General features: G+C 38.6%; 1 protein-coding gene and 1 long non-coding RNA gene across 6 annotated transcripts; one reads left to right on the forward strand and one right to left on the reverse strand.

The window, feature by feature from the left end:
- Positions 1–815: 815 nt before the first annotated feature.
- Positions 816–19,421, reverse strand: RIOK2 (RIO kinase 2). 2 transcript variants are annotated; one of them, XM_072860117.1, is made up of 11 exons: positions 18,826–19,421; positions 18,116–18,248; positions 17,850–17,988; positions 15,880–15,996; positions 14,740–14,915; positions 14,275–14,363; positions 10,366–10,557; positions 9,859–9,951; positions 8,357–8,896; positions 7,267–7,363; positions 816–2,813 (listed from the first exon to the last, which is right to left on the reverse strand). In XM_072860117.1, exons 3-11 carry the CDS (start codon positions 17,980–17,982, stop codon positions 2,652–2,654), a joined length of 1,599 nt encoding a protein of 532 aa, XP_072716218.1. In that variant the 5' UTR covers positions 17,983–17,988; positions 18,116–18,248; positions 18,826–19,421; the 3' UTR covers positions 816–2,651. The 2 variants fall into 2 exon arrangements, with proteins under 2 accessions (XP_072716218.1, XP_072716217.1); XM_072860116.1 differs by lacking the exon at positions 18,116–18,248 and having other exon boundaries at positions 820–2,813; positions 18,826–19,420.
- On the forward strand, positions 19,055–26,765 carry LOC140651062 (uncharacterized). 4 transcript variants are annotated; one of them, XR_012042245.1, is made up of 5 exons: positions 19,277–19,855; positions 20,315–20,430; positions 21,897–21,965; positions 23,598–23,697; positions 25,969–26,765. It is a non-coding gene; the product is annotated as an uncharacterized lncRNA (long non-coding RNA). The 4 variants fall into 4 exon arrangements; XR_012042246.1 differs by lacking the exons at positions 19,277–19,855; positions 20,315–20,430 and adding an exon at positions 19,055–19,217; XR_012042244.1 differs by having other exon boundaries at positions 19,277–20,430.
- Positions 26,766–27,306: the final 541 nt, after the last annotated feature.

Raw genomic sequence — 27,306 nt, forward strand, 5'->3', positions numbered from 1 at the left:
AAAGCCTGAAGTACAAACGCAAATATACTGCTGTTATACAGGTATAATTTTTCCTTCAGACAGGAGGACTGTTTGTAGCAACCATAAGCTACATCAACTAGAGTTACTTTGCTGGTACAGAATACTTTTATATCAGTTCCAGTAAAGTCTTCCTGGCTTGAAAAAAAATCCAAAAGTAAAGATGTGTTCTTTAGTTACTTTACAATCTTTTCTTCCATGTTCCCAAACAAAAAATAGTTTTTTAGGATTCAGCAGTAGAAAATTGCTACACAACCTTGTACCTCTATCACTTAAAAGTTTTAACACATACTGTTGCATATATTGAGTGTGTAATACAATGTTTGTCTGCTCCTTACTAATTTTCGAATTTTGTTTGGTTACAAATTAATGAACTAATGCTACTTTATGTGTGCTTATTAAAACATTTTAAACCAATTTTGTTATAACCCATGCATTCCTTCCTGGTGAATATGTGATTTTAAGATAGTAAAAACACTATTGTCTTAATCTCTGCATTTTCCTAAGTTCATTCTAAATACTTTGTTTCATATGTGGACATTCAAGTGCAGTGAGTACTCTGAACTTCATTCGATGCGTAAACTTCACTGTGACCTTTGATGACTTTAGATATTTCAGGAATTCTGCTGCTTTGGAAAAAACAGTCTTAAAGATATCTTAAGCTGTAACTTTGAGGATTAGTTCCTCCCTCACCAAGTCCAGTCTCAGAAGAGTCTTGTCTGGCGGAGTAAATGAAAATGGTAACTTAGAGCAATCCATTAGAATACCCTTAAAAGAGGTAATGGATGTTTTAAAGGACATTTTGAAAATAAACAGCAAAGATTTCCATCATTCTTTCTTTTCTCATGGTGCTGAATCAAACAGACAGCCTTTGTATATTTTTGGAACCGATTACCAAGACAGACTTAAGGTCACACACCAGAAAGAACTCTTTCAGTGTGAGAAGTCCTAAATTAGAAGCCAAAAAGTGCATGCACATATTCGCCAAAGAACGGTAACTCAAATCTTGTTAAGCTGTCACTGAACCAGTCTCTTAACAGATAAGAGCCCAGAAACATAAAAAGATTTTTATTTCCTTTAATGTTTAAAATGGAAATGCAACTAAATTGACTTAGTTTGCTTTTCTACTCCTGCTCAAATCAGCTCTAGCTGTATCAAGAAACAGGCCTACATACCTTGATTGCAATCACTTATGTGTAAGATTTAATTGGACTTCCTTACTTCTGTCAACAGACTTTCATGCAGCTGTGATGCTACAAGGAACACTTATCTACTGCAGCTCTTCACTGACCTGCCACGGTTTTATTTAAGACCACATACCGCTGCTGGCTGAGACTAGCTTTTATGTTGTTCCAGAGAGAAGACAAAAATTAAAAACTTTGAAAGCAAGAGCATGCTGCAAGACAGGATAGAGGCTGCAATTCTTCAACAGGTTAAAACCTGAATAAGGTATCGGGCATATCAGGTACACAGGGCAAAGAACAGATAGAACATGCGAGCAGAAAACCAAAAAGTCACAGCCAAAGTTCTTGATTTCTTTTACCAAGGCAAGTAAAAGATTTAAGATTTTCCAAACTATAGATTGATAATTTAAACTCTGCCAAGTTGTCCCTCCCACGAAGGGCTCCACCTCACATCTCAAGCACAGATACAGTGGATAGAAGGTTAAAAAAAGAACAAAGAAAAATTAAAACTGCTCTCTCTTGCTTCAGTGTTCACAAACACTTCTCTCCTTAAGTTTATTACATGTTTTTAAATATAAACACCATTTAATTTTATTACTAGACAAACCTTGCTTAAAATAAAAAAAAAAAAAATCAAGATACTTGTTTTTCTTCTAGGTCTTCAGACCCCAAGTATATAACATAGTAAAAGTCATGGTAATATTTTTGAAAAGAGAAGTTCCAGAATCCTAATCACTTTATGGAAGTTATTAGATATAAAGGAATCAAATTTATCGGTTACTGTGCAGGCACATTAAAAATCCAAGTGCCTGCCAGGTCTGTACAAAACTGTTGTTATTATATATTTGTCTGGGCAAGATTTATACGTGAGATCTTGGAGTGAAGGAAAAAATAAATGAGAATTCCTGGCTTCAAAAAATGCATATGAATCATATGGATTGCTCATGTTTGTACAGGTACAAACAAAATCTTAAGAGCTGCTAGCTGCTATCAGGTTTATATTTGTGATTTTAAATTACACCAAACAAATATCTGTTTATAACATGAAGGCAACATTTTAAATTTAAATTTCATGTAATTGTAAAAATTGGTTTTAAAAATTTCCCTTCCCTCTTAAGAAGAATCCTCTGCACAACAGAAGATTCTTAATCTAAACAAACACAGTACAATTTATTTACAACAAGATACTGTTGGAAATTGCTGTAGTTAAATGGTCTTAGCCAGTACTACTAATTTAATTTAAATTACAGTCAATGGTTTTAACCAGAAACACAAAACAAAATCCCCCAATCAAAATCACACGAACCAGAATGAGGTTAACTTCCAGAAAAACATTTGGTTATATATAAGAGATTGCTCCATTATATAAAAGAATTAGTCATTATTAGCATAATTCTTTCAAGCATATACATTACGAGTTTTCTCACGTTCTATGGGAGCTTTAATAAATTATCCCCAGAAACTAGCTGCTTCCAAGCTTGACTTAATGTTGTGCATATTTTCTCGACGTTGTTTGGTATAAATATTTGCCTCTCCTTTTTGCAGTCGTTGCCTCAGAGCAGACTTTTGGTGTTTAGTCAGTTGACGTTTTATCTTCTGTTTCACCAGTTCCTACAAATAAAGAAACAATTCAGTATCAGAACTTTTTGAAGATAGTACTAAGACATGGCACCACGATAGTGTATTTTCAGTACCAACATGAACATGCATGATCCTAACCAGACAACAGTTAATGTAAGTAAGCCCAGGTCTGTTCTGTGTTGCACTAAACTGCATGTACAAGATTGTCTTCAGGCCTGTGTTGTACTGCACAAATCCATTGGCAGCAGGATAAACTAAGCCAGCCCCCACTCAGTACTGGCAATTAGGCCTCCTGTATGGCCCTGCCTTTATCTAAAAGCACAGCAAGAAGTTCTTATGTGAACATCAGTTCAGCTTGACTGCAGAAATTATGAACAGAATTGTTTCCTTGTAAGAAAATTGTAAAATAGCTCGAATGACTGAAAAAGAGAGATTCTCTGCTATGGACAAGGTCTGCATGGCATGCTGCACATGTGTTGGAGTCCTGTTCAGTGCTACACCCTCAGGGCTCCCAGCATGTAAAGGGGTGTGGGACCGCTATTCTCTTCTGATAGTCTTAGCTCTAATAAATAGCATTTTAAATCATACTTTACAGAGTTTAAGTGTCTTTCTTACAGGGATCATAAAGGACCAGCACCTCTCAGTGCAAAACACATGCCTTCTACCAAAATGTAAAAAGCTGGTAACATTCTATGCTTGAAGATTTGACAAATGTCTTTTAAGTTTAAAAAAAAAAAAAAAAAAAAAGACTAATAGAACATTTCACATCCTGCAGTAATTATTCAGTTTGCGCCTTTTTTTTTTTTAGCACCCTGGTTTTTCTAAAGTTTGGATTACAAAGATCTGAGTATGATTCTACTGGAAAACAACTCTTTACCATAAGGGTGGCTAAAAAGGAGGGGCAGTCAGGACTGATTTACAACTCCTCCTCCAGTTTTCGCCTGTCGTGAGGCACTCTCCTACTAACAGGACTGTCTCATGCCTCTACATTGAAAGTACTGAAACAGCAACAGCAACTGTTATTTCCATAAAACTGCAGTAGTTTTATGAAATTTCATCTGTTTTTTACACCTATGTTTTCATTCCAAATTCTGCTCTCCATTATGATGGCAATAGCTATCCATAATAAAAATGAAGCCGTGATTTAGTAGATTGTGGCAGTGATTTTGTCATTTGGAAAATGATCCCAGGTCAAGCTGCTGCACTGATATTGACTGCATACTTTCATATCTTGCCTTGGAAGAAAAAGAGAAATCAAATTATTTTCATCTTTCTAACTATTCAATCATGACAGAATCATACCTTGTTGGAAATCCCAAAGGAGTGTCTTATCAATAAAGCATTAAAAAAAAAATCATATCGAGGAATAAATCTGCCCTTAATAAAAGATCTGCTGCTGTCCAAATAACTGGACAAAAGGAAAAATATCCATCTAAATATATTTCCTTTACATGTACCCCAATTTCCGTTGCCTTGTGTTTTGTTGGTTGTACTATCAACTCAACTCCACTGTAGCATATGAAGTAGTAAGTTGGTAGGGAGTAAATCAGGAACCAGAAAGCATAATTTTGGCAAGTTACGCTCTTTAAGAATTGCTGTGACTAATACAACTAAAGTAACAAAATACAAGGTAGTCAATGAATCCAATTACTCAATACTGATTTCAGCAGGAATCCTGTAGTAATTAGGGAACCACCTGAACAGCAGTTTCCTAAGTTATGTCGCATGCAGGCTGACTGTTGAAATGTGGATAAAAAACAGTTGCATGTGACGTATCCTTCTTTCCTTGGGTATTTAGTAGCACTCAATATTTGACATTGAGTTGTTTGGAAATAAAAATTGTAGATTCTCTTTAAAATATTCCTGAAGAAAAAATGGTAAGAACTAATTTAAACTGTTGCACTGTTGTTTTTCTTTTGCCAATAAAGCATCTGTCATTCTGTGTTTTCTATAGGCAGAACCCTGAAAGAAGGCTTCTTTACTTCTCCCACTCTGGTCCAGTTTATACAAAATTTGATAAAAGAAATTTTGCAAGACGGATACCAGAAGTCTTTCCAGAATCATAATGTAAATTCACCAAATTCTATTGCTCAACCACAGCATGTTGTGGAAAGACCCACTGGTCTTTCCATCATCACAACCTAAATGTAAGGAAATACTGCGAAATGCTTCACAGTAAACAGATTTACATTTTAAATTTTTGATCATTCACATTGTTTCCTCTAATTAAATTACATCAGTGCATATAAAGATTTGTGCGAGCATAGAAAGATATATTACTTCATGTGGAATATCTGATTTTCCAAAATTCATGATGTTTTCTCTTTTTTGCATAGTCTCAAGTTATGACTGTACCTACTGCTATTACTGCCATTGTTTATATATGCCTATATGAATTCATTGGTGTGATTAATTTAAAAATCTGCTTATGCTTTAATATGTTTTCTCCACCAAACAGAAAGCAAGCTGCATAAACAACAGATAAATGCTAGCAGCAATAATAGCCATCAGCTCTAAGCAGCCCCATGGATCTTACTGCAGTGCCATTATTTTGCATTTTTAGTTTTGTAATTATTTTTCTTATGTTACAAATAGCTCATTATACATATCATTTCTTTAGCTCTAATACTCAAAAGTTAAAATAAGACTCAGCCATGGGCAGAAACATTATTTTATCATTATGCAAGGTAAATTGGTGCAGGAAAAATGTTTTTATGTGGCTGAATCTCTTCAAAGCTTGTCTGCTGAAGTGTTTTTTTTCTTTCTTTTAGAACAGAAAATTAGGTAGGTACATGCCATTTACGTATTTTTAACACATTTTATGTGTCTGTCTACAGAATAAACATACATCCACTAAATACTCGAAAAAAGTTTCTATAGCTACATAATGACCACTGCTACCACCAAGTGGTATAAAGAAGTACAATTTCAAGTAATTTCCTTTATAGGACTTAGTAGCACTGATCTTCTTCTGTTTTTTAATTCTGCACACTTAAACTAGCAAACTCAAAAAAAGAGGAGGGAAAAAAAAAAAAAAGATTGCATGGACCAGAAGCTAGGGAATTCCTGGCAGATCATCCTGGCTCTTGTTTACTTCATCCCATAGTTTTAACCTAATCCTTTGTCTCCTTAAGAAGATACAATGCCATCCCCTAGAATAAGAACTGTGATGATGAAGATCAAAGTTGCTTTTTCCTCGCATGAACTCCTGTAAAAAATCTTAGACAAGATGCAAACACGCTGTTCCTTAACATTTATTTACACATGTAACTTTACTGGTTATTGGTATATCTTTAAAATACTTTCCTTAAAAAAAAAAATCCAAACATGAAAGAGCAAAGCAGCCAAATATTCCATTAATAACATAGCCACCAACAGGCACCTTGTGTAAAACAAGGCTGCTTCACAGAATAACACATCACTTAATAGGACAGTAACAAAACCTTTGTTAGAAAAGTACTGAAGCAGTAAGTAGCAGACTGAAAAGACTGTTGAATGAGGAAGATCAAGTATAACAAAACAAAACCAAAAAAATTGTTCTTGCCAGCACTAGAGGTTTCAGATATAGTATTTCTAGGACTAACACTCTAATCAGGCAATAGAAATACTTTGAAAGAGACACAAATTGAAAAAGTACATATTTACTTTTGGTACATGTCATGGAAGAGCTGAAACTACACTAACATGTTCTCCAAACTAGATTTTTCAGAGCTCCTGGTCCTAACTGCAAATGAAAATGAGACTGAACATAGGTATGCATATTTACAATGGCAATTATGTAGTCTGACCCAATTAAAAAAACACCTCATGGATCATCTGTCAGCTGAAAGAATTTTATTCCTGTTTTGTATAAGAATACTTTATAAGTAATAAAGAACATTGGACTTTCTTCCCTTTAAAATTAAAATGCACTTTTAAAAATGTGACAGAGGTAGCCATACTGACTAGTGTATAGCCTGGGGTTGAAGAAAAAGACATTAAATTCTGCTGTAAAATGTTCTGCTTTATATAAGGCAGAAAGTCAAATAAATTCATATTCAGAAAAGAGTGTGAATAAATCTCTAAGAAGACAGGTTTAAAAGGCCAAATTAAATCTTGACTCAAGCAGCCACTTTTAAAATAAAAAATATTAATTGTGGCTAGCAACAGAAATCAATGAACTGATTATACATTAGTGCATTAACATACATTAACATACATTAGCATGTTATTCGCTAAATGAAAGTTGTTAATGCTGACGTAGAGCTTTGGTGAAAGAGCAATACATGAAGGAACGTGCTGGAAATCATTCCCTGTAAACAATTACAGAAGCACCAGTCCTATTTTTCTGTGGGCACGGAAATGCAAACCAGAGAGGTACATGGTAACAGTCTTTTTAAAGATAATTAATGCTAGGTAACATTTTTACAAATACGCACTAACAGCTATGTGCTATTTAACATGGACTGAGAGTAAACTAGATAATAACAACAATAATATTTACCGCTGGAATTGTTGAACAGCTCCCAACACTTCTGGCTGATGTGACACTTTTAGTCCTTGTTCTGTGCTCAGCAATATGAACGATAGTCTCTTCATTTCTAAAATACATACATCAATGTTTTATTCCACTAGCAAGATAAACATCCTTTGCCTTTATGAGCATCATGTTTTAGTCTTAACTTTGAGATATAATCTGAAAACTCCCAACAGAACATGCAAGTACTACAGAACATTTACATTTTAAATATTAACAGTAGTTGTTCAAAACAGGCATTTTATGAAAGGAAGAATCTGTAGCACAATAGCCACATGTACACCAAGCACATTAAAAGAAGTTTCAGAACACTTAAAAAAAAGTATTTCAGATTCTGCACAATGTCTTGACAAGTCATTTCACTAAAAAGCAAAAGCAGATGAGGGGGAGTATGACCTTGGTATATGCATCCAGGTACATGGTGGACTGGCAAAATCAGAGTTAGAATTTCATGTACAAGGGGCTAGCGGGAATTTCTAACTATGTCAGGAAAGGAATTAAAAGCTATAACAATGCACAGTACAATATATTTGAATAATACATTCCAAGGAGCTTGTTCTTGCTAACTTCAGCTGAGTGAGCACCAGAATAATTTGCCTTTGAGACAGAGCATTCAAATGACAAACTTATTCATAAAAGTTACTTAGAAGCAGCATTTTACTATCAAGAACTCTTTCACTACCAATGTTAACTGAGACAAAGAAAAAGGGGAAAAAATACCACCACAGAAAATAGGTTGGTCTATGAATTAAATCCAAGACCTGTTCTCTCAGATACTATTACACAGCCAGACAACTGATCTGTCACACATTACGTATGAAGTATTACGTATATAGTACCAATCAACAGGTTACCTATCATGAGACCAATAGGAAAGATATTGACTGCAACGTTTTAAAAATAAATTGAATTTTTAGTCTTCAGTTTAAAGAAGGGTAGCTGAAGAATAGTCCTTTTTGACCTACTTGAAAGATTTGCATTTATTAGGGGTAGGGGAGGAACGACACTCCTAGATATATGTATTATATATCATATTCCAGTAAATATGAATCTTTACCTGTAATGCTTGAACTTCTCGTTTAAAGTTGACAAGTCAACCACCAGATCAGGGTATTTGTCTCCATTCTCCTTATCATTGCAGCACCCTCCTTGATCTGTCTGATTTTCAACTTCAGCAACATTTTCAGTTATGCTTTTGACCTCAAAGAAAGCAACTGAAGAACTCTCTGCATCTTCACCAGACTTCCAAAGCATAGCTTGCCCTTCAATTTTTTCTAAGGCTGAACTCAACTTTGACATATTCAGCCTTTGTGTATTTTCACTACTTTCAGTTGCATCAGGCTCTTCATTGCTATACATAAAGTCGTTAGAAGTTCTGCTTTCAGAGAAATCACCCACTTCATGTATGAAGCCTGCATTGTTTTCTTTATCTTTGCTGAAGAAGCTGAGCTTATTCTCAGCATCTTCTACAAATTCTGATACCTCTGTTGTATTATCATCCTCATCAGAACCTGGTGGGTAAAGCAATTCACCATCTTCCTGTATTTCTTTTGTATAACCGCTGGCAGCTATTTCTCTATCAAGAGAACACTCTCTCCTGTGAAAGAAGTAAAAGTATGTTTTCTTTTAATATGCTAAATAATCAAGCTACCAGTATGCTACATTTTGGATTAAAAATACTAATCAAGCTAGACTATAATTACCCATACTATTAACAAAGAGGATATACTCTGTTGAAACACACAGAACACCATGTGATTGCACCGAGCTTTAGGTAAAGTATTAACAGAATGCTACCTGAGAGAAGCAAACTTCTACAAAAGATGATTCCATCTCCATAACCAGCATTTGTTTGTTTATTTATTTATAGGAAATTATTTTAGTTTAGCAGGAATACAATTTGGCTTTAAGTTCAAATTATGTTAAAGCAAACAGAAGAATAAAGGGTACACAGATACATAGAGACCGATTCAAGTGTGGTACCCCTCTGGAAAAGCACTCATAATGAAATAAAACCCTTTTCATTGCAGCAGCTTCAGTCTTAAAATAGGTGAAAAATTACTTTACTTTTCAAAAGGCACAAAAGACATTAGGAAGAAAACTTTAAACATAATAATGTTTCAAGAGGCAGCCACTATATTTACTAGCATTTTAAAAATAAACTTAAAATTGAAACACAAATTAATCCTCAATATACTAGATCTGTCAAATGGGCTTTGAGAAGTGGGAGAAACCGATTCTGCATCCCTGTTAACGTTTCCTAGATATCTACCATTTGGATCAAGCTTTTGTATTGATGTCTCTCTTCTGTAGCTACAAGAGGAAAGACAAAGGAGGCAGCAGCAGATTTTAAAGCACACTTTAGCTTTTGGAAACTACTTACAGTAACTTTGGCTGATGAAAACACAATAGGAATTACAAAAACATAATTTAAAATTGCATGGTTGGGCCTATTTTTTTATTTCTCCTACAAGCATCTCTCACAGGCACTCATTTTTCTCACAAAACCAACACAAATACCATAAATAGGAGAACTCAAATTCATCTGGCAGTTTCTACCTGATGTCTCTGAATGCTGGGAAGAGCTCACTCTCGTAGCTGAAGCGTTTCTTAAAGAACTCCTTAATACAGTTAACATCTCTGTCAAAATACCTGTAAAAAAAATAGAGTTGTACAAACACAAAATCAAGGTAATGACGTCTACTGTAATGACAAACTTTTACCCTACATTTCTTGTCTTTTACTGATTTTATTTGAAAATTATTTCTATTAGAGATCCCAAGACAAAAGGCTTAGGGACACAAACTGCATGCAGTTTATTTCTAAGCATTTCTTAACTGAACAACATCATTCACTCTGAGAAGCAATTAATTACATATTTATCCTAAAGAGACATTTCTACTCATTCATAAATCAAACTACATTTGGAACATTATTTGTGCTGCATGACAACAATGGTAAAAAAAGAATCAGAAACAGGCTCATGGAAACAAGTAATGGTTGACTATTTGCTGTCATCAGCACTCGTCAGATTTACTTTGAAAACATCTTCAAATTTGAACCTACCATTCAGCATTTGCATGTGATGTTGATATCATCTGAGGGAAATCAATCATAGTGACATGGTCATCATTATCCAATATGAGATTAAATTCATTGAAATCACCATGAATCAAACCATGATTGGCAAGTTTTACAATTAGATCCATTAATTCACTGTAGACAGAGGCAGGATCTTCCATTTGGTGCACCTGGTACCTGAAAAGTTAAATAAAATAAAATATTCTGAATCTTCAAATACTTTATTTAAGAACATAGACAAAGTATATGAAATATATCTGACAGAATGGCAGGGTAATTCAAGCTAAAAGGGCCCTCAGGTCTCTGTAGTCCAATACCCTCCTCAAAGCTGAGTCAGCTCTAAGATCAGACCAGATTGCTCAGGGCTTTGTCTAGTTGGGGCTTGAAAAATTCCAGGGATGGAGAGAGTCTGCACAACCTCCACAAGCACCCTGTGCCACTGCCTCATGGTCCTCAAAGGGAGAAAATCTCTCCTTATATCCAGGCTAAATCTCATTTCAGCTTAAGCTCATTGCCTCCCATCATGCACCATTGTCATAACGCATTACTGAAATAATGGATCTGCAAATTTTTGTCTCTCTCCTGTTTGAGGTAATCTTATGGTCTCAATAGGAACTAGGTCTTCCCGTATTCAAACTGAAATGCCCCATGACATTTTGTTTTACAAAAACGTATTTTCTAAACTAACTTAGGAAAAAAAAAAAAAGAAAAAAAGCTTAAAGCATTCCTGAACGTATACCTGAGAAAGCAAAGTACCTTAAGTGGCAAAACACAAATCATCTTCTCTAGAAAAAAAAACAAGTAAAAAGGTAGTTATCTCATTGTACCATAAACTGCCAAGAAGTGGTCAGCATTTACAGTTATCATGTGAAATATTTTGGTCCGAATGCAGTACTACAGTATTAGGAGAACGGATCACTTGTACAAAACACAGAATGAACAATGGAAGTCTAGCAGCTCTGTAACAAGCTCCTGTTGAACACTTTCATACTCTACCAAAATTAACTGGTGACACTTCTCATAGCCACAAGTCTGTATCAGAAAATGTCCCACTTGCTCTTTGAATTTGGAAGTCATGTTAACTGGTATCTTCCGAGACAGGAATCTCAGCGACCAGGGGGAAGGGCTGGAGCAAGGAAGATGTACCCTTCCTTGGTAGAAAAGCATCAGTTCAGGGAATACTTAAGCAAACGGGACATACATAAGTCCATGGACCCTGATGGGACATACCCCTAAGCTCTGAGGAAGCTGGTAGGTGTCAGTGCAAGGCCACTCTTGTTAATTGTAGATCAATCATGGTGAGTGGGAGCAGTACCCGAAGACTGGAGAAAGGCAAATGTCACTCCCATCTTGCCCCAAGAAGGGCAAGGAGGACTCAGGGAACTATAAGCTGGTCAGCCTCACCTCGAGCCCTGGGAAGGTGATGGAGCTGCTAATCCTGGAAACCACTGTCAGGCACGTTAAGGACAAGAAAATCATCCAGAGTAGTCAACTTCACCAAGGGGAAGTCATGCTTGACCAACTTGATAAACTTGTGTGATGAAGTGACTGGCCTGCTAAATGGGGGGACAGAGGTAGTTATTATCTACCTAGACTTCAGTAAGGCTTTGACACTGTCTCCTGTAAGACTCTCATAGAAATGCTGTCGATGTACGGTCTGGATGTGCAGACAGTGAGGTGCATTGAAAACTGCCTGAATGGCTGGGCACAAAGTCTACTTGGAGGTCAGTGACTAGCAGTGTACCCCGGCAGTCAAAAGTGGTTCCAGTCCTGTTTAACATCTTCGTTAATGAGCTGGATGGGGCAGAGTTTGCAGATGACACCAAACTGGGAATAGCTGATAGAGGGTCATGCTGCCATCCAGAGGGACCTTGACAGGCTGGAGAAATGGGCCAGCATGAACCTCATGAAGTTCAATAAGCAATGCAAAGTCCTGCACCTGGAGAGGAACAATCTCAAGCACTAGTACACACTGGGTGTCACCCAGCTGGAAAGCAGCTTGGCAGAAAAGGACATGGAGGTCCTGGTGGACACCAAGTTGAATATGAGCCAGCAATGTGCCCTTGCTGCAAAGAAGGCTAATGGTATCCTCGGCTGCATCAGACAAAGCATTGCCAGCAGGTCAAGGGAGGTGATCCTTCCCCTTTATTCAACACTGGTGAGGGCACACCTGGAGTACTGTGTCCAGTTCTGGGATCACCAGTACAAGAGAGACATGGACATACTGGAGAGAGTCCAGCAAACAGTCACAAGCATGATTAAGGGGATTGGAGCATCTCTCCTATGTGAAAAGGCTGAGAGCTGGGACTGTTCAGCCCCAAGAAGAGAAGGCTCAGAGGGATCTCATCAATGTACATAAATACCTGAAGAGAGGGTGCAAAGAGGACAGAGCCAGGCTTTTTTCAGTGATGCCCAGTGACAGGACCAGAGGCAATGGGCACAAACTGAAACACAGGTGGATCTTTCTGAACATAGGAAACACTTCTTCCACTGTGAGGGTGACTGAGCACTGGCACAAGCTGCCCAAAGAAGTTGTGGAGTCTCCCTCCTTAGAGATATTCAAAAGTCATCTGGACATGGTCCTTTACAACGAGCTCTGGGTGGCCAGGCTCTATCAGTGAGGTTGGACCAGATGACTTCTGGAGGTCACTTCCAACCTCAACCATTCTGTGATTCTGTAAGATGCGAAATAAAGTAGGTAGACTAGGAAAAACTAAGTCAAATTTGGCAGGAACTTTGGATAACCCTGTACTTGTCAAAGACAGCATAACAATTGTTTACCATAAGTCAGCAGCTCCACACTAGTTTTTCAACTCAGGCAATAGACAATAGAAAAACCGGCAACAGGCTCTAGGTGCCCGTCCTTGTGCAGGGTGTTTGGACCAGATGACTGCCAGATGTCCCTTCCAACCTCAACTATTTGGAGATTCTTTGATCTTGGCATATTTGAAATAATTCTCATCCACTACTTATCTCCTTCAGGTTAGAATGGCAAAACAGGGAGCGCATGGTAAAATTCCACTGCAGATGTCCACATGGAACTTGAAGTGCTCCATGTACATGATGGATGTGGAATCATTTAACAAATTAATATAACAAATTGTATTTAACAATACAATGAAGTCTCTTCCATGTTACTCTTCAACTGTTATACTTTGGGATTAACTCCTTTTTGATTAAACTGCCCACGTTAGATCTTGATTACTATACAAGAGCATGAACTGATTTGTTCTAGAACTAGACACTTTAAATCTCTGGATAAGCACCTTGGTTATTTTACATTATATCAAGTGTATAGGCCTTTTGCATTCTGCTCTGCAAACAAAACAAACCATTCCTTCACGTACAAACTTCAATGGTATTTAATGTTTCTAGATGTTGAACAACTCAAGCAAAGTAATCTTCCTTGAAGAAGCAAAACCAGATTATACATGGTATTCTACATAAACAGAACAGAAGTTCTAAAACAGTGAGTGATAATATTACTCGAATTACCAGAGCAAGGATCACGAACCGGAGCTCAGAATGTGAAAGATATAATATTCAATATTGTATATATCCAATAACATACAGAATATGTGATTTCTGTGTAGAAAACAGTTGCAGTACTAACCTGTGTCACACCAATCTTTGATGTATTCCTTACTTAAAAAATTAGTCTATTTCACCGGTTTCTTTGGACTAAGAAAAAAACAATTTACCTGAATAAAGAGATAAGAGAAGCAAGACTATATCTAAGTAGAATGCTACTGAGTGTGGGCTAAAGAGTATTATTCAGCATGGTGAAGTCAGAATTCACTCACATGACAAGGAAAAACCCTAATCCTGTTACATTACTGAACCTAACATTGTTAGGGTTTCTATAACACAGAGAATTCAAGCTTCAGTACTTACAAAGGATAGCCATCAATAAGTTCCATAACAACTGCATGCCTGTTGTAGTCTACAGGCTTTGGAACAGGAAATTTTCTGTCATGCAAAGCCTGGAAAGAGACAATACATTGAAAAATTAAAATTAAATAGTTAAGAAAACACTATATATATTGACAAACTCCCATCTAACATAAGCAATAAACTGATCTATCCATAAATAACAACATTCATCTGAAATTCTCTCATGACACCTGCTTCTGTTCCACACGACTTCCATGGCAAAGCTTCATTTTGTCATTGGAAAGTATACAAAACATATAGCATTGAAATTCTCTGAAACGTATCCTTTAAGTCCATTAGTAAAAAAAAAAAGATAAAAAGCGTAAATCCTACCAGTACTGCAAACATGAACTGATCAAAAGACAGTCTGAAAAGTATCTTCCAGTCTATTACACTATTGCTGATATTGTGTGAATGGCCACCTACCTTCATATAGGCAAACTCCTTCATTGCTGCTAGCCGGGATAAATACAGCCATGACATTTTATGCCTGTGCTTGTGGTAGTCACGCTTATTTTTCAGACTGCGAAAGGAAGTTCTTCCAAGCCTATGTAATTTCAATGCAAACTGTTGCTCCTCTTCATTTGCAACAATATAAATATCTAGAAGACACATAATGGCATAGTTCTAAGAAACAAATTATATCTAACAAGCTACTATCTGATGAAAAAGTGCAGTCATAAGTTTGTTACTTCACTTCTCACAATTATTATTTCTGGCATGGCAAGTTGTACTACAGTTAGTAAACACAGCTAAATTTACATACTGTACATTAGAGAGCTGAACAAGAAGAAATTATTGTTGAAAAGATCATGGTACTTCATTAGAAGAAATATTGATGTTATCTGAAACATCTTTCAGAGTAGATCTTAAGGTTCCTATATTCAGGTTAACATCCCCAGGCTATCTGCACAGCAAAGAACAAACATAAGCTGTCCTTGAGAGAAATCTAGGGCAGATGCCAGTGTTCTTAATTGCACTCTGAAGAGCCGCCTTCTTTCTATTGAGTGGACAGACAACCCAAGGGACCAGCCTCTTAATTTAAACAGTGTTAATAAATAGCCTATGTTTCATTGCTACCATTTGTCCCCAATAATCCCCTTCTCATTCTTCAATTACACAAGTTACATGCTGTGTCAAATTACAATCTACATGAACGTAAGACGAACGAAGATAGTACTCCAATAGTTTTGAGTCTATTTTATTTTACTTTACTATCTTATTTTTAAGTGGGATGAAAAACCTGAAATTATGTTTTTGCTAAAATGGTTCAAAACTCGTCACAAAGCATGAGACAAACAGCATCTGCCTGCAAAGTACCTAAGTGATGAACCAAGAATCAGACAAAATGGTCAAAGCAGAACAACTTTCTTGTGAAGAAGTATTCAAATGCAGCCAGAAGCCTCACATAGCATTTTAACAAGTGACCCATAAATCTTGGTGTTTGACAGAATAACTGATGTGACTATCCAGAGGAAAACTAACCCAGTTTCTAGCAAAACATTTTCAACATTACAGCTGGGTTTGCTTAAAAAAAAATTATTAAAAATGTTTTTTTTTAATTACCTGATTCTTTGCCAACACCCATCTGGTTTCCAATAGAATTTATGACTTGTCGGGAAGACAGAGTTTTCAAAGCAAGGTAATCATATCCTGCATTAGTTAATCGATAACCCTGGAAAGCTAGGTAAGAATAAAATGCAAAACATTTCATTCCTCATTATACATACATTACATTTACAGTTAAGTCTCAATTTAGTCTTGTTTCTTGTTTCAACTTACGGTACACCACACCCAAGTAATATTTCACCCATTGGCTAATATCAGCCCAATTTGACAGAATGGTAAAGAAGTTTAAAATCCTGCAAGTTTTATGAAAATGGACAACTGGGCAAAAGACAGACATGCTGTTAGCCTCTCTCTAATAGAGGCAATGGCAGTACTTTAAACAGCCTGGGAAAACCCAAGGAGCATTTTGGAAGACACACATATAGGAGATACAGCAGGGATCTGGGATTGTTGATGATCTAGAGCAACCCTTAATGCTCTGAAGAACTGGGCCAAAAAGGATAGGAATTTCCTGTAGACTCCTACAGCATGTTTGCAAAGCCAGGTGCAACTAAAAGGCTGAAGGAAATGGGGAAAGGCCTGCACAACTGCTACTTGTCACATGACAGGGAATAAAAACCACTTCAGTAGCTGCTTCTGAGGGGGTGAACTATACAAGGCTCTTGCAGTCTGCTCCAATTCCGAGGAGAAAAGGTAAAGAGTGTAATTATTAATAGTTTCCTAGACATGGCTCCTGATGTACGGAGATGACAGCAATGCTGAGTACAAATACCAGACTAGTCTCATGACCAATGATTTTATCATACCATAAGCCAGTGTTACACACTGCAGCAAAGTGATAACCTTGACCCAGCTCCTAGCAGTGATAAATGGCACAACAGGGAACATATACTGCAAGTAAGGTATTACATAACACAACTTTGAGAGCAAGCATGACAACTGTGAGAGCAAATAAATCAACATTGTGACCAGCAACTATTAAGCCAATATAATGAATGCTTATAACAAATTTGCCTTAACACGCTTTGGTCAGATCTGTCATTATCTCAACCCTTCAAGCCCGGCGTTGGACACCAAAAAAGGACTGTTGTGGTTTAACCTGGCAGGTAGCTAAGCACCACACAGCCATTCGCTCACCCCACCTGACCAGCAGGGAGAGAATCGGGGAAAAAAAAAAGTAAAATTCATGGGTTGAGATAAAGACAGTTTAATAGAACAGAAAAGGAAGGGAAAATAATAATAACTATAAAAGAATATACAAAATAAGTGATGCATAATGCAACTGCTCACCACCCACCAACTGATGCCCAGCCAGATCCTGAGTAGTCATCGCCACCCCCCAGCCAACTGACCCCAGTTTATATACTGAGCATGGCATCATATGGTATGGAATATCCCTTTGGCCAGTTTGGGTCAGTTGTCCTGGCTGTGCACCCCCGCAGCTTCTCGCTGGCAGGGCATGAGAAGCTGAAAACTCCTTGACTAGTGTAAGCACTACTTAGCAACAACTAAAACATCCATGTATTATCAACATTATTCTCATACTAAATACAAAACGCAGCACTAGACCAGCCAATAGGAAGAAAATTGACTCTATTCCAGCTGAAACCAGGACAACTATAAGACTGTAACTCATTTAGGTTGATTCCTGTATGCATTTGAATATTGCCTTAACTGATGAGTCTTTTATTTTTCATTACTTTGGTGACCGAGCAAAAAAGAAAGTTAACTGTTCATCTCTTTTCTGCCTGTCATGTTTATCATTTATTCATCACCAGCAGCTCAGCAGAGAGATACAACATTTGGTACTGCACAAACCCATATTCCCAGGTTAGGACCAAGAGAAGGTAAGGCTAGCAAGTGCTCTGGATGCTCATACATGCCAAGCTGTAGTACTTCTGCAAGTGCCACTGTGAAGCATTGGGGACAGAATGACAGGGGGAGCCCAACACAAAATTTAAACTCACTTTTAGTTCGTTCATAAGCTAGAAGTTTGTGCTTCACCAACTCTCTCAAAATTTTATTACAGCCACCATGTTTAAGGCTGGCAATGGAAGCAATTAAGCTAGCAGGAACTATTTCATGGTTCTTCATGCCCATTTCCACCTAAAAGAGTAAATAAAAATAGATTTGTTAGCCCCTGTGTTCAACAATGAAATAATATCAGATCCCACTTGAGACTAAAATCTCTTTTCATGGATGCATTTTTTTTTTTTTAACGACTTAACCAAACCTTTTAATATGCATCAGTGCCCCTTGATATTCTTTGTATAATTCAGCCTTGAAACTTCTACTGTACTGGTCAGAAGATGAATGGCTGATTAGATTTCAGTCTCAGGAGTGGATGAAGGAGCTCTTCTACATTTCTGAAATGAGACTATTTTCTCATACGTACACAGCCGTGGCTCAATTTGCCTTTCCACTAGTACTCCTGCTGCCAGTACAGTCAGACAGGCCCAGTGGTGCAGCCTGCACTTACTACATAACTAGCCAAGGCAGCATGCCGTGCACTGGTAAACCTTTGCTGACTCCTCGTTAGACATGGTGCCAAAAGCAATCAGCACGTTTGGAGAAATGGTGACGGTACCTTACTGGACAGTCACCACCTGGGCAGCCCCAGCGACCGCCCTGCCGTTAACGATCCCTCCGAGGCGGCCGGCTGAAGGAAAGAACGGCACGACCTGGGCCCTCCCCACCAGGAAACACCAACATCGGACCCTAGGGGAAGCAGCGAGAACACGAGCAGGTCCCATTCCCCTGCAGCCTTTCTTCCGCTGCCGTTTGCGACACAACCAATCCAGTCTCCTATCCGTGCACGGAACCTGCCCGACCCCGCTTAGGTAGCCGGCCATGCGGAACTTCGTGCGCAGGGCTGGTCTAGGCAGGGCTCCCCTGCTCCCTCCGCTCGCCTGTCCCCCCCAGCCAGGCCTCCCCACGGCTCACCGCTGTCAGGACCCTGAACTGCTCCCTGGAGAGGTATCGAAGCATCACCACGTTCAGCTTCCCCATGACCGCTGCGGCCGGTACACGCTAGCGGCGCGAAGATCTCGCTTAGTCTAGAGAGAAGGACAACTAGGCCTCTCTCCCCGTGCGGAAACGCGCTAGGACCGTACCACCACTCCGACACATGCGCAGAGCTCTCGACCTTGCCGCAGCAAGCGCTTCCGGGGCCGAGGCTGCTGTGTATTTGGGTCCTGGCAGCTGCGTAAGCACTCAGGTCCTCGGCCGGGTATTTGTGTGCTTCATTCGTCACTGTGTCATTATCGACTGAAAATCGAAACAGAACAAGCCTCTACTCCGAGATTGGCTTGACCTCTCTCCCTACTGCAAATGAGGTAGTTGGGTGGCGTGTGTATTTGCCAAGACCGACTCCCTAGAACAAACACCACTCTTCAGACACGCAGGCAAAGCAACCCGCTCGTCCCACCGCTGCTCCGCTGGAGCGGCGGGACGGCGCGAGTACGAACTATCGGGAGGGATCCCTGCACCACTCCCACCCCGCGCTCCTGTCTGCCCTCCAGCCGACCGCAAGCCTCGGCGGCCACTGCGCCTGCGCGCAACCCTGGCACGGCCAGGATGTGACGCGCCTATGGAGTAGGGAGTGTGAGAGGAAGCTCCTTGTACGCCTGCGCCGCATCGCTGTGCCTCCTTTGCATGCCGAATGAAGGGGAGGGAGGGTGCGTTCGAGGCTTGGAAGTGTGTCGCACCCATGGGCGGTGATGTGCAGCCCTTTCTGTGAATTCTTTTTTTTTAATCATACGTGATAGTAGGGCTGAAAGAAGTAGAAATATTGATGGGACAAAAGAACTCCAAACCTATTCCGTAGGGAAGTGGGGATGGTTCTTCTCCCGTCCCCCGACTCCTTTGAGGAAGAGGCGGTAGTCTGAACTCGCGTTTACTAACTGGGAAAGGAAATGCTTTTACTGCTTCGTTATTAACTATTTCTTAGTTACTACTTCGTTAGACTGCAGTGGTGAGAGGTTAATTAATTTTATTCTGTAGCAGTAATTAAAAATTAGACACCTTTTCCTTATTGTTTTGTAATATAACTACTTGTGGTGAAAATATTTCTAGTGAACTTTTTGTCTACTGCATTTTTGAGGTTCTTTCTCAAGGTCTTTAAATGGTGACAAGGGTATCTTTCTGTTGCCTTAAACCAGCAAATCCTTGATACTTATTTTTTTTTAATTTTCAGAACTTAAACATAGCTATAAAATGTGCCCTGCCCCCCTCCCTTTTTTTTCTTTTTTTCTTTTTAAGTGTTTCTGACATGGCAAGTCAGAAAGATGTTACTTACTAATTGAGTATCTTTGAGAAAAGTTTTCACAGTGATAGCAAGATCTGTTTATTTTTGTCTGTTTTTCTCTTAATAAGTTGTAATAAGTACAGGCAGAGACCATATATAAAAAACTGAAATAGTTTATATATGCAGTGCACTAGCTGTTGATACAGTGCTCTCCAAGTAGTGAGGAAGATAGATTATGTGGAGGAATGGCATCTGCTGTGTTGAAATTCTGTACAGCAGTGGTGGATGCTCAAGTCTAATAGGTAGGTCAGCCTCATCCTGTAGGTATGTGCCTTCTACCAAACTCCTGATCACTATTATCTTTATTGAAACCAGACGCCCATGATTCTAACTTTCTACTACAGTATCCTCATCTCTCTAACCTCCACAAGCCCCAGTTCTATATCCACACCTCTGCTTCACTTGTGCTATCTGTACCTTTTGAAGTATTATATTTTACCATGGAATAAGTAGTCATGCTGATCAGCTGTAGGTTTCAGTACTTCTCAAGGAGACAGTTCACTGCTGCTTACCATCTAATTAGCACTGGAGCAGTTACTTTGTAGCATGTGATGGAGAGAGGTGGTAGATACTAGCTTTTGTTCTGTACCTGCACTGGAACAAAGTTGTCTGGGGTAGTTGTACTTTATTCATTCCACATCTCTTCTTAAAGACTTTTTGCTCCTTGTTATGTCTGTGTTGTTTGTTACTGCCTGTCATTGTGCCACCTTGCTTGCAAGGGCCAGCATGCACGTGGGCAGAGCTGTCAGCTACAAGGTATCTAGTGCCTGACAGTGCTCAGGTCTATGTGCTACCTGGGTTGGTTGCTCCAGACCACAAATTGCTGCTTTTGGGGGTGGTTGGGCTGTGGAAAAGAGGAGGCAAAACTGAACTCCTCCTGCACCTCTGCAAGGTGCTATGGCAGAGACATTCTTTTGTTGTCTGTCATGTAAGTTGTCCTGCTATAAGGAGTCTGTGGAGAAATAAACAGGAATAATATAATCCGTGTGTAGGACACCTAACCATTCTCAATGTTCTAAGTTAGCACTCAGTGAAACACAGAGTGTAATTAGGATATATTTAACTACATTTGTTTCCTTGATATTAGCAGTACACTTTCAGGAAAACATTGAAAGAGGAGCATAAAAGGCTGGTGAAAGGTCTAGAGAACAAGTCCTATGAGGAGGGGCTGAGGGAACTGGAGTTGTTTAGCCTGGAGAAGAGGAGACTGAGGGGATACCTTATTGCTCTACAACTACCTGAAAGGAGGTTGTAGCAAGGAGGGTATTGGTCTCTTCTCCCAGGTAACAAGCGATAAGACAGGAGGAAATGGCCTCAAGTTGTGCCAGGGGAGGTTTAGATTGGATATTAGGAAAAATTTCTTCACTGAAAGGGTTGCCAAGCATTGGAACAGACTGCCCAGGGAAGTGGTTGAGTCACCATCCCTGGAGGTATTTAAAAGACATGTAGACATGGTGCTTAGGGACATGGTTTAGTGGTGGACTTGGCAGTGTTAGATTAATGGTTGGATTTGATGATCTTAAGTGTCTTTTCCAAATCTAAATGATTCTATGATTTGTTGGCCAGTTAATGTATGTCAGTAATGCACTTGACTTCAATGCATAGGTTTTGGGGTTTTTGGGGGGAGAGGGTGTGTGGGTTTGGTTTGGGTGGTTTTTTAATTAATATTATTTTTATTTCATGCATGTTCTTACATGACGTGATGAAGAATGGCATATCCTGATTTGCTGTCTGGCATCTCTTCTGCAAGGTTTGCTGGCAAGCCTTGGAAAAAGAGGTAATTCTATAAAATCTTTATGCTAGAAACACCAGGAAAATGTGACTGTAAGGTGAGTTTCCAAATGAGCTATCTCAAGGAGAAAAAACAGGACATTAACCCACTGTACAACTAGTTAATTAAGAGAGTGGCTGTTTGAATATACTCCTATCCAGAACTTCCTATTCATGGCCCTTAACAAGGAATAGTAACTTTAAAAATTTTCCTCGTCTGCCTCTAGTATGAGCTACTGCTACTGTACTTTAGATTCTAACTGCAGCAGATCTTGTTGCATATTCTTAATATAGAATCACTTCTTTACAGCACAAGTATGTTCTGGACTTATAAGGAAGCCCCTTGAAAGTTGAACTTGTAAACTGAGATGTTAAATTTTCAGTACAAACAGTTAAAAAAAGGAATCTTTCTTAAAAATCAAGGTCATACCCATGAAAAAGGAATGTTCTCTAGAAGTCTGCACTGTTGTAACAAAATCAATGAGGACTGTAAATATATGGTTATTTTTGACTGATCAGTATACTTCTAAGGTCATGTTGCCTTTATCATGAAGAATATGTTTAGCAAAATCGCATTTTTGATATTTTAGAACTTTGACTCGTGTGTGTATGAATGATCAGTGTGGGGACAGAAAAAAGCCCTGGTATTTGTAAAAACTTTTCTAATGAATAGCAGAGTCTATACCAGGTGTACAAATGCTGTGCATTCCTTTTTGAAGGTAGTTTTATAAATCCCCAAAAGCTCTACTTGAATGTAAGGTTTGAACAGTGCAGTTCATATAGTAGACTCTTTCATAGCAGTTTTGGAAAACTAATGTTCTCAAGACAGATATGAATGCTGATGACTTTATTGCTGCAAGTGTCCCTTTTCAAATGGAAATTAGTAATAACTCTTTAGGGGATAGGTTGTGGTAGTGTTACAGTTTCTAGTTTAGGAAACTACTAACGTGTCTGAATTACTAAAAAGACAAAAAGTGATTACTCTATTTATAAGGAGCCCACAGTGATGGCTGTATTCTACCTGCATGTTTATACCTGGAATTTCAGATCAGCATCTGGCACTTGTTAAGGAAGCGTTTGGTCACTTCCTGAACCATAGTTGATGGTCAAACAGCTCACTTTGCATCAGAGTTGTAGCTCGTGCAACATGTGTGAGGTCTAGCTGTGATCCATTCCCTTGTTATGGCTGAAAATAGCTTTCTGAAAGACTGTTAAAGCAGGGTAGTATATGTTTTCAGAGTAGATAATATGGGAACTTTTCAATTCTAATTAAATGACATAGAATGTTTAACACTCTTAAATCTTTCCAGAATAGCTATTTAGTCAGCTATTCAGACTCTTTATTGTTAAAAACCGTAGGGCTCACAAAGTGCACCATTATTTTAATGCTTATGGAAGTAGTGTGTGAAGCTTAGTGCTCATGAAGTATATTAGTGAAGGTTTCTTTCCACATGAGTGCAAGCTTCGCTGTTCTGCCTTATTATGGTGATATTGATCTAAATAGCAGGGGTAAGCTGAAAGTCTGAAAGCTTGGCTCATTTTCTGGGCTAGTTTTTGGTGTTTGCTGAGAGACTTCCAACAAAAGTCTATATATAATAGCATGTTTACATTGTGTTAAAATGCAGTCTCACTCTTGCAGGTAACAGCCCGTTTGTGCAGCTTACTGCAGATTGAATGGTGCTAACTTAAGATGTGTAGCAGTCGGAGCTAGGCACAAGTTGATGCCATCCAGTAAAATTGTATGTATGTCATTGACTGTTTTCTAAGTAGTTTCTAATGGTTCTGTAAGCAAAATGCTGTAGTCATCTGACGGTTCGTATACTTATTTAGGAGGGTAGTAATTTTTCTTTGTCATTGAAATCGCTGCTTAACTTTCCAAAAAGTAAGAAGCATTTTCTTAATTTGAACTGCTATCCTGTAGTAGACATGGGTGCAGAGGGAGTTTGTCAGAATCCCTTGTTGAGAGCTCTGATGTATGAATTAGAGGGGACAGATTGGAATAAGGCTCAGTACTACTTTCCTTGTTTGAGCAAGATGAGGGGAGAATTTCAAGCAAGTGTGGTTTTGTTCAGATTTGGAATAAAACCAAGGGAAAAAAGGGAGTAGAGCTCTCTCCTGGACATGGGAAAGTGGCAGGCTGTGATGCAGTGAGAACTCTGCAAACCTTATTGTAAAACCTTAAACTAGGAGCTGTCATTCTCTGGTTTGCAGGTACCCTGCCTGCCCACCAATTAGGTTGTTAGAGGTTGGATGAAAGGCTTAAAATGAGTTCCCTTCTAGACCCTAAGTCTATCCTAAGTAGAATTCCAGAGAGGCAGTATGTAATCTCAAAGGAGCCTAGCATTGTTTTTCTGAAGCAGTAAGGACTTAGTTGACAGAAACTGGTTTCATTTGTTACTTGAGTTATGTTCTGTTGACTACATATCCTGGACTCTAAACCTGTACAGATATTCTCTGCTTGAATACTTTTTCTGTCAGGGAATAACAGTCAATCTATGCTATCATACGTGCCAATTTTCATCTTCCCTGACAGTTCCTGCAGACTGTAGCTTGTATTTTAGTTTCCAAATGTATTCCCTGCTTTTTTTGTGCAATCCCATTACTATATGTAAAAGGTAATGCATAATACTTGGGCTGCATCTACAAACACCAACCAGAGTGCTCTAAGAAAGAATGAGTGTCGGGAAAACACACTTTGTTGTCTTAATGAAGAATAATAAGATTTTAAATACATTGGAACACTTAATAATATTAGCGAAAGTGGTAGATTGCAAAAGGTCTTATAAATATCTGTCTTTTCCAATACATTTTTATAACAAATAATTTGAGATGCAGGGCTGTCCTCCTTACTTCCTCGTCTTTAACCAGCGTTATAATACTTTCTTAGTCTTTAGGGACCTATGATAATGCTAAACCATCAGAAAGTAAAAGAAGAAAAATCCTTTTTGCAACTATAGGGAGAATCATTTGGAGGCTTAATGGCTCTTATATTTATTTAAAAACCCAACAATTTGTGTGGTCAGAATCATAGTGCTTATTTCTCAAGATAATATTGATTTGTTTTTTTTGTCTAAAGAACTATTTATTTGCTACTGGATAGATAACCAGCAGTATTTAAAACAAAACAAAACAAAAAACCCTTTGCAGGCAGGTAATGAGGTTGTTGTGGATAATTAGCAATTAGATCAGAACAATGAAGAAGTCAGCTGTATCATATGGTTTTATTTGTAAATAAAAAGTACAGTTTTGGCTTGTTTATTTCCATCACTGAAAACATATAAACTTTCATCTAGTTATCCTAAAAAATGTCAGAGTTTTTATGTAGGGGTTAGTGTGATGGTGTGCTTCCCCCGTCTCCGACCTTTATCTCCTGCAGCCCTGCTTAGGTAATAACCACCAGTGGTGGCTATAATGGATGCATCTGGTCACGACGGCTGCATTGGCTCAAAGTGGATTCAGGAGACAGATAACAACACAATAGCCTAGGGCTATTGTGCAATGCGCCCACCAAAGAAACTAAAATTTGTGGTTGGCATGCTAATGTGACTATGGGTCAATCATCTTATCCCCCATAAATAGTGAGCAGCCCAAGAGCCCTTTGAGCTCTCCTGCACGGCAGTGGGCTGCACGCCAGGATCTCCCCTTGAGCAGGGACACCTCTAAAGGTTACTCCTCGAGGTTGAGAGATTCCTTGCCGCAACAAATCCTTGCTAAGTGACTAATAGCATGCTAAACTTTGAAATCTTAGCTAATGTAACCAGATGTAACCAAAATGATTAGTTTGTTCTTTTATAACTAAGCAACATAGAGATAGGAGCGGGATAGACAATACTTTAATGTTGTGTTTGTACATCTATGGCTATGGATATGCTACTATGCCCAAAGACAATAGGACAAGGAGTAGTACGGACATGCTGCTATGCTCCCAGTACAGCCCCAGCCCATCTTGACAATGAGTCGAGGGTAGTTAGAATAATTGGTTTGTGTTAAGGGTGCCAAATCATTGTTAGGGACCGTGCACCATGAAGAAAGGAAGCAAGTTACATCAGCAAGGTGATATTGCGCATGTCCAGAAGAAGGGGTCAACTAAAGGACACACCTGTACGACCACCAAGGACCACCAGAGACCCCCACGGAAGCCCCGCGGAGTTCAAGGACGCATGCATAATGACCATGCAAATATGATAATTAGTTCTGGGAAATAGAATGAATATGTATGGTCATTCTGGGAAATTTGATGCATAGGTATGTAATCGTACAATATAAGATTTGGTTGATTGTAACCTACAGTATGCACACTAGGTGGAACAATCCCCTGTGCATCCAGCGCCGTAATAAAGAATGCCTGCTTCTTAATACTACATTGGTGTTAAGGAGTTTGGTTCCCAATTTCGGTGACACTAAGAGATATAAAGGATTGATTGCGCACATATAATCCTTTAGACATAAACCGTTGACCAAGTCTGGGACTAGGACTGGATCTAGCCACACCTAGACTCCTCGCTGAGAAGGAGTTTAGAAAGCAAGGGAATCCTTTTCCAAACCTGACTCAGTGGGAGCGTCTCCCTGACAGTTTTGTCTAACCCTGTCCTCTATGCAGTAAATGATCAAGTGTACCTTGCCATTGAATCTTGTTAAAACACTGTTGCATTGAACTTTGTTAACTCTCTATTCTGTATCAATAAACTATATTTTTACTTCACTCTTATGAGTGAAGTGCACTCTCACTCCATCTGCGACAGTTAGGCACACAGAGAATAAGGCAGCTGTCTGGGTTGCACAGGAAATTTACAGTTTAAAGTCCAGATTCTGGTTATTTTTCTTTTATGTATGTCTTATGTGTTCATTTTATAAATACTATATTATGAGTTCTTTGTGTTTGTGTTAAATAAATAGTATGCTGAAGATTTGTTTGTGTGCTCTTTTGCATAATTCTACAGATATTTTTCTTATTCCAGCCTACATGGAGAATAGGCTTTAAATAAGCACAGCAACATATTTCGGATGTTTTAAAGGCACACTGGATTTAATAAATAATGATAGTGATTTTCATCTTGAATGTTTTTTCCTTTATTTCCAATGATGGGATGGGGGAAGTGAGAGGAATTTGTCCTTGCCCTTCAATAATAGTGGGTTATGTTTGGAGTACAAAGCTTTATCATCATTACTTTTTCTCCAGATTTGAGGCAAAAAAGATTCTTAGTTATAGAAACATAATCCTTCAGCATTATTTTGTGAAGATGTGATGCCAACTTTTTTTGTGAAGATGTGATGCTCCCTTGGATTCTATATCTTTATCTTAGTGTAGTGTTTTGCTAACAGTTTAAAAAAAGAGCCTACTATTCTCA

This window comes from Ciconia boyciana, chromosome 4 (genome assembly GCF_034638445.1).
Source record: "Ciconia boyciana chromosome 4, ASM3463844v1, whole genome shotgun sequence".
Classification (NCBI taxonomy): Eukaryota; Metazoa; Chordata; class Aves; order Ciconiiformes; family Ciconiidae; genus Ciconia; species Ciconia boyciana.